Below are 8428 nucleotides of genomic sequence, written 5' to 3' on the forward strand. Positions count from 1 at the left end.
TCAAATTGGAGAGATGATTGTGCCTGTCAGAGTAGATCTCAACAATAATATGACTTTAACATTTCTCAATTATTTTTTTATAAACATATTTAACATTATATCTTATAACCATATATACACATATTAATTATTTATTAATTACATTATCTTATGTATTATTAATTATGTTGGTAAAAAATATATTATTAACAATTTTATTCTTTCAAATTAAAATATATCATAAAATTTATCTTTTATATAATTATCATATTAACTTATGTTTTTTTTAGTAATTTGTATATATAAAAAGTACTTCTGATAACAACTATCCAAACACTCTCATTTCTCAGAATCACTTTTTTACATAATCTATTCTTTACAGAATCTATTTTCAAAAAGCTATTTTCCAAACCATGGTTTGGTTTCATCCAAACATACCCTAAATAGGAATTTTTAATTTTAAGTGTCATTTTTGAGTTATTTTCCCTCAAACAAATATTGTGACTAGAATTAATTTCATTTTATTTTCACACCTTCTGATTGCATCATGCTAAACAAGTCATTAGAGTTTTCATAGAGCAGTTGGTCACAAGAAATTTTTTTTATAAGAATAGATATATTGTTATTGAAGGTAATCTTATTTAAAGTGACGTCGAACATTAATTTCTCTCTGGGACGGTCACAAGAATAATTGCATGCAAAGATCAAGGATGCTTTTCCAAGAGTCAACATGTCAAAGTGACTATGTGGCCCGTCACGGCCCAAGTCCATTCCAAAACATTCACGTTACCCAAACCATTAAATGTCCCAATATAACCTTTCTATCAAGATCCAATGAAAGAGTTAATTGCCCCAAAAAAAAAGGATGAAAGACTTATTCAAACGCATTCAAAATGACAAACAGGGGCTGGTCCAAGTAGTAAGCGGCTCGGTTCCGCTTAAGTGAGGTCTCGAGTTCAATTCCTCATGGATGCAGAAAACCCCCGTAGTGAGACTCACCCACCATACCCAGGAGCGCGACGCGGGTTGGATCCGGACGTAGTCAGGGCAAAGCTCTGGTGAATTGGGTGGGAAACCAAAAAAAAATGACAATACATCCACCAACAGGGTTTGGGTGGGAGAGGTGCCCATATTTAGTGCCCGATAATGCCTCGAATGTGATTGTTTTCAATAGAAGGATACATATACTTTAGTTAAAAAAAATTGACAATACATCCAAGTTGGGACGAATTGAGTGTTTATCATATTTTTAGAACTTTACAAAAAAATAGAGAGCGAAAGTGTGTTTGATCAATTCAAATTTAAAAGCTTATTTGCAAAAATGCTTCAAACCATTCTCACAAGTGAAACCAAGTTCGAATGCGAATTTCAAAGGACAGTAAACATTTCAAATACAGTTTTGAACACAAAAGCAGAACATAAAATATATGAGCTGAAAATGTAATGTGACAAGGGATATAGAGATTATAAACAATGACTTATCTTGATTCGACTCTATCTGCTTAAACGTAAGTCCAATTCTTAAAAATCTTGTGAGACTTTCTCCATTATAATCCAGAAGTTTAAATCAGACACCAGTGAGCAATTATAATCCTTCGCTCTTTATAGTAAATACTCTTCTTTCAACAGATACCCTACTTTTGATAAACTACCCAAGGGATTCCCGTGATAAGAAGAAAAATTACAAAAAACAAGAAGTTAACATAAGTTCAATCTTTGTCCAAGTATATCAATGGCTTAGAATATCAGTGATAGATGTTTAAATTGATATCATCTTAAAACTCGATTCTGTTCATTATTCTTAAAAGGGTTTAAGGGCGTGAAGAAAGCTTTTAAATCAAAACATCCAAAGTTGCACTCATACCTCATAAGCATCACATTCTCTCGTTTTTAGCAATTTTTACCTAAAACAAAAGAAGAATAAAGCCTCAATTTTATTTTATTTTTAACTTTTGACTGGTTTTCAAGATGCTCCCTCTAGTTTTAAATATAAAAGTTAATTGAGAGATTTATTTTGATCCAAAATAAAAAATCTTAACTCTATCTCACGAAATTATAACTACTTTCAAAACAATCATAGTGATTGTCAATTAAGGTAATTTTTAATATAAATGATTAAAAGAAATATTTTAAGAAATTAACACACATTTATTATAAATAATTAGTGTAATTAATTTTTTTTAATTTTTATAAATAATTATCTAGCTGTTACATTTCAAGTCAAAGGAGGTATTTGATTTAAGATTTTAACTTTGTCATGAACCAAACCAAACAGTGATACACTGATTTTATGGTCAAATCAGCTAGTTTGGGCTCGTTGTAAACTGCCTTCATCATCATAACCCATGCCATTACAAACAACATCCTCGACTGACGTGCTTTAGAAACAGAAGCATAATATGCCGTGGGGGAAAAAGGAGGTAATAAAAAACCTTGTGTCTCTTTGCAATTGAGAGGAACATATCAGCAAAAGGTACAGTCACATTTTTTTACACTTATCTTTAAAAAAAAAAAAAAGAAACACAAACAAGATATGGTAAAAAAAATCATCTGACGTCAGAAATCTGCCATGGCTTCTAAATGTTATGGCGGACTGAATCTGTTTTCCTTTCTATTAGGAGAGTATAGAGTATAGACTCTATAAACATTTACAGCTTCCAGCCTACTTTAAAGAAAGAATTCCTATGGGAATTAATGGACTGAATGACCAATATTCTATTGTCTTTGTTCCTATTCACACAAAAGAACAAATTAAATTATGAATCCTCTTTGCTTACCAGAAGAAAAATTAAGAATCATCTTCGGTCCGTTATGAAGTATAAATAACTGGTATTACTGATGTTCCTCGAAATAATGGCAAGGAGTCTGATCTTGAGTCTTGATCATCACTTTCAGATGGCATCCCTATGGTTGTTGTCTCGCTAACAGACTTTGTGGTGTTGAAACTCTTCGGCTCAACCCGGTGGGGGTTCTTGGAGATAATGATGATTTAGAAAGGCAGCTTTTTCTCGGAGACAGATTAACTTGCTCCAAAGCTCGGAACTGAAGTTCACTCGGGTAATCCCGCACACAACCAATGCGAGGCCCGGCTCCGGTAGTCCATTTGCAAGATAACCGTCTTCCCAGTTGGCATGATTTCATTCCCTTGTGGGAGTTAATCCTTTTAAGTATTGACTCTGTTGTAATGGTTTCTCCATCCGTCTCATCTTGTTTTTCCTTGGAAGAGTTTTCCTTCTGAACCATGTGATCCGGCTCTGAAACAAAAGCTTGTGCACCTTCTTGAACTTCTTTAGGAGACTCCATTTGGAAACTCCCACAAATTGTACCCCTCTCCGGGATTTCAAGGTTGCTTATTTCTCTTCCTAGAATAGAAAGCTTTGTTCTAGGCGCTGCCATCTTAGAGGCACTCTCTTTCTGAGATAAATTGGCTTTATCTTCTAATAAATCCCCGTCTTCATCAATGATCTCTTCAGCCTCCAAGCAACTCATGTCCTCGGTCATGTCCTTTATATATGAGGGGTTTCTAAGATGCTTCTTGCTTTTCTCTGACTCTAACTCATCCTCGTCAACTGCATTCATCTGCACATAGCACATAACAGTACCATAAGACATTGTCCTCCTGTCTTTTACATGTTTTATAAAGATCTAAGGCATTACAACAGAATGTGAAACGAGATTTTTCTCCTGATACCTTGACATCAGAGAGGTGCACATTGTTCTCCTGAAGGAATGAAATAAATTCCTTAAAATTCTCTTCGGTTGGACGATAATGGCCACTGTGAGGCCAAACTGCCTGTTAGAAACAAATAACATGATCATTTTTAGCGATACAAATAAAATAGTAAAGTAAAAACGAGTAAATACAACAAATCGGCCTTGGAAGATATACTTTCTAATGTTTCAATTCCTTGATTTATTCCTCCACACGAGTTAATCCCTCAGGGTATAGTATGTTAACCGTTAGTCTCTCTGCTGGACTAAATTAATCAAAATAAACGTGTAACAAGTTGAAAAAAGTTTGAGGGACTAATTCCTATGGAGGAATAAATACAAGGATTAAAAATTAAGGAGGCAAGTCTTATAAAAACCAAATATTTGTTCCAGGATAGTTATGAGCCTTTTACTAATTCTATATACCTTTAAGACACCGTATTCAACAATTAATCTCCCAGCAGCTGATGTGGCTCCTCCAGCCAAGAAGCTAGAATGCTGAAAAGAACCCTTTTTCTTCATACCAACATATAAGCTCTTCGATGTGCTTAGGACGAAAATCCATTTGGCATGCCCACCTTCTCCATTAGTGTGAAGGAGTTCTCCAGATTGCTGGTAGAAGAACCTTCCATCCTTAACAACGACTTCATAAGCCAACCGTTCCATCTGCAAAATTGAAGAACAAAAGTAATGAATATAAACTCAACCAAAAGGTTGCTAGAGTAAATATGCATGGTTAGTGGATACTTGTGTAAATGTTGGAAAGCTTACCGGACCCAGATATTTAATACACTGTTGTTGAAGTTTAGATCGAGGGCACTTTTCAAGATTTACTTCCTTTCCTTGTCCTATATCTAGCCTGCAAATGTCAAAGGAGAAGTTATGTCAAACAATAGAGTAATAGACTAAGTTGTGAGTTGTGACCACAAGAAAGATATTTCACAAAGAATATTACCAGTAGAAGAAAGGTTCCCTGCTCTGACACTGGAGCCAATTGTCATAATAGAAGTGCAGATTATGTCCATAGCGGTGACGCGGATCAATCTGTTCCACACATGAGAATTTCAAAGGTTATTATTGCTGAAAGACCCAGACATTGTTTTGTAAAGAAAGAAAGATCATGCATCTTACTAACCGCTTCCAGCCAATGCTGTAGAGCAAGTTTTTGACCTTTTTCGTCTTTTGATAGACCTTTTCCAACCTGCAACAACAAAGAAATGCTTACGGTCCTTTTCATCCACCCTAAGCATTGACATGACATAACAAGGGTAAAAAACTTTCTAAGCATCTGGATATGAGACATACCTTAGCAGCTTTGCTCGTAGCTCTCGACCAGCGTGAAGTAGCAGTTTCAGGTTTCTCAATGTCAAAGAACGAGATTGACCTGCGGTTGAGTTCAGCAAAGTCCAGGACCTTCCACCTAGGAATGAAACAAAGGTCCAGATCAATTGGGGGAAAAAAACAGAGAGATATTTTATGAAGAAGAGCAGGCTTTTGTTTTGAAATGAGCAAGTACCAGCATTGTTCGGCAAGAATTGCACAATCAGCTAGCTTTCTTCTGGTACGAAAGCTCTTATATACCTTCTGCAATTTAACAGCAGCCATGTGTTTTGGGTTTTTTAGATCCAAAGTTTGTGAGTGGATGTTTTCCTCTTTACAGTCTAATCTAGAAGAGTGACCAAGATCATCCATCTCTTTTCTGTTTTGGCTCATTCTTGAGGTAGTCATGATTTTCTCACTGTCAAATAAGAGAGTCTTAGCTGTAATAATTCTCTCCATATCATTCCTCTTGAAGCTCACTGATTTTTCTATTGTCATCCTTCCAGAGCCAAGACATTTCCTTATCGTTGGTTCTGAACCAAGATGTTTGAAACTAACAGACCGAACTAGAGTCTTGACTTCTTTGCCAAAACTGATGGATCTTGCCATAGAAGAGTCTAAGCCATCATCCACATCATTGTACTTTGCAAATGAACATGAAAGGGAAATCGCCATACAGCAATAAAACAAATCTGTACGGCTAAATGCAGTCCAAGATCCTGTAAAAAGACGAAAGTTTACAATATCATCAAAATTTCGATATCATATAATGCATTTTTCCAGTGGTCATGATCATCTGCAGCAATGAAGTGTCTAAGGAATAACTAATGCAGTATGATACTCCTGATTCTGCAAGCTGTAAGAACTCACACCATTCTTCATTATTCAACAAGTCCATCAAAAGAACTTAGAACACAAGTCCATCAATACTCATAAAAGTAACTATCTGGGGGGAGAAGAATGCACAATAGGAACTTGTTGAAAAAGAGATGCATTTTCACCGGCAAGAACACAAGCCATTCTCATCAAACTGATCAACAAAAAATTTCAAATGGGATGTTAGAAATAACACTTGGATCTGCAAAAGCCATCAGTACACGATTCATTCTGTATCAAGAAATAATCCCCCAGAACAATTTTATGCTCCCATTTTTCTCTAACAAATGCTCTACCATCAAACCAAACAAGTCTCCAAATCAAGATGAATAACAAACCACCGACAAACCCAGTTAGAGATGGAAATACGGATCGTGGGAATTTTCACCAAATCGTAAAGTCCCAAGCAGACAAAAACCAAAAAGAGAAGAAATATCAGATACATTGCAGCATAATACAACCAATCTACATAATCTGGATTCATATACTCCAGACAATCTGAACAGCATTACGAAGTGAACACCATTGTAGCAGTTTCAATAACCATAGAAGCAAAAGGAAATTTTGAGAGAGAGCGAGAGAGAGGAGGCAGTACCCGAAGATTCAAGAACCCAGAAATTTAAGGGATGAGAATCTTTTCGTATCAATTCGGAAAGAAGCGTCCGAAACAAGCTCAGAGTGGAAATGCTTCTCAACGCTTGCTCGCAGTAGCAATGAGGCAAGTCTCGCTACGCTTATGCGTTCTTATAAATAGAAGGGACCAAGAGGTGTGATATGGGCCGTTACAGAGCGAGACCGTGTCAATACACGCATGAGAGCGACAGAGTGAGAGAGAATGTGTGTGTGCGTAAGAGAGAGAAAGTCTCCGACCATGTGGAGGGAGACAAGTAGACAAGTTTCTTGGCTAGTTACCAGCTAATCCCATATTTGCACCAACTTTTTCTTCATTTCCAAAGATAAACATAATAATCACTGCTTCGTCCATCTGACTAATTTGAACAGAATCAAACTCAAAGCCTTCAGATTAAAGCCCGGGATTTGAAAACCGACTAGTATGGATAGATCCCATGGTTGAACTCCTCACTGGAGTTATTGATGTGTTGGTTTGGATCATAGAATCATTTTCCTTGATTGAACTGGATTCAACCTAAAATAAAACTGGAAGTCAGATCGGAGCCTGGAATGGTTTTTACAGAATTAGATGGGCGTTGAGCCATGCAAAATTGACTAAACAAGTGAACAATATTTAGTGAGTTGTTCATATTACTACCTCCTGCGCTTAATATGAGACCCTATTTGATTTTTATTTTGATCATAAATATAAGATCTCAATCCATTTTGTTTCTCATATTTGTACTCTTTTTTTTCCAAAATAGTCCTTCTAATAATAAGAGTTCTAGTCAATACACTTGATTAGCAATAATATTTTAGAAAAGACAACACCTATTTAGGACAAATAACTAACTCAACTTACTTCTTTAATCTCCTCAAATTAGTTAACTGGCTCTTATAATTAAAGCCAGAGGTAGTATTATCCAATGATACAATCCTGTTATTTAAATATTAGCATTTAATAAAATTTAATTATAAATCCATATGAACCTAGAAAAAAAATTCATAACCATATTTGATTGGAGAACTTAATATATTGGATATAAGTCTTGTTAGGAATCACAATTATAAGCACTTATACCAATATTTCAGATAAGTTGGGATAAAACTATTTTCACATACTTACCTTGTATTTCCTAAAATTGCTTTTAAAAAACCGATTCAAATGCCCCTAAAACTTTTTCTAGTAAGACCTACACAATTAATTATGCAATATGATTTTATTTAATTTCTTTTCATGCCAGGAATAATTTTAAACACACAATATTTAATATTTTAATGTTAATCCCTTTTGCCTTCTCCATTTCAATTTTCCTAAATATTTTTAGCACGTTAGACATGAGAGTTATTTTATTTTTATATTAATTTATTATGCTTTTATAGTTATTACTTAATAAAATGATTTATTTTTATTTTTATATTTATATTTCAATAAAAACACGAGTGTTAGTTTTAAGATCATATTTTTCCTGAACAAACATTGCATATTTCTTGAGTGATTAACGCGGGAGAATTGGAAAGCCAGCAGCAATATAATATTTCTAATTCTAAATATAAGATCTCATTTGCAATCTACAAATAAAATCTTATATTTAGGAACAAAATAGTAGCATTTAGCACATGCACAATAATATAAAAATTCTAATAAAATATATTGTCTATATATTCTTTGGAAATATGACTTGTTTATCCATTTGAGGAGAACTTGCATTTATTATTTATTAAAATTATCCAAGAGAATTTAAAATAAAATAAAAATTACTCCATCCATCCTTAGACATATCTACTTAACAAAATCACATAAACAAAGAAAGTTTGTTGTATTTAACCCCCCCCCCCAAAATCTACTAAATGTTTTATACTAATTTTGGGTATAAATTTTTTTGTTGTTGTAATGTTTGTTTTTTTTGGAACTTCTAAAGATAAAAAT

General features: G+C 34.3%; 1 protein-coding gene and 1 long non-coding RNA gene across 2 annotated transcripts; one reads left to right on the forward strand and one right to left on the reverse strand.

The window, feature by feature from the left end:
* Positions 1 to 2883: 2883 nt before the first annotated feature.
* LOC114729401 (IQ domain-containing protein IQM2-like) lies at positions 2884 to 5973 on the reverse strand. Its single transcript, XM_028916403.1, has 8 exons — positions 5207 to 5973; positions 4996 to 5110; positions 4826 to 4891; positions 4646 to 4734; positions 4462 to 4549; positions 4117 to 4356; positions 3671 to 3772; positions 2884 to 3558 (listed from the first exon to the last, which is right to left on the reverse strand). The coding sequence occupies exons 1-8, from the start codon at positions 5683 to 5685 to the stop codon at positions 2884 to 2886; spliced, it is 1854 nt and encodes a 617-aa protein (XP_028772236.1). The 5' UTR covers positions 5686 to 5973.
* Positions 5974 to 6485: 512 nt separating this feature from the next.
* LOC114729416 (uncharacterized) lies at positions 6486 to 7753 on the forward strand. The gene is made up of 3 exons (XR_003738744.1): positions 6486 to 6593; positions 7591 to 7594; positions 7743 to 7753. It is a non-coding gene; the product is annotated as an uncharacterized LOC114729416 (long non-coding RNA).
* The last annotated feature ends 675 nt before the right edge of the window (positions 7754 to 8428 follow it).

This window comes from Neltuma alba, unplaced genomic scaffold (genome assembly GCF_004799145.2).
Source record: "Neltuma alba isolate B1F8T4 unplaced genomic scaffold, ASM479914v2 tig00002478_pilon, whole genome shotgun sequence".
NCBI classification, from domain to species: domain Eukaryota; kingdom Viridiplantae; phylum Streptophyta; class Magnoliopsida; order Fabales; family Fabaceae; genus Neltuma; species Neltuma alba.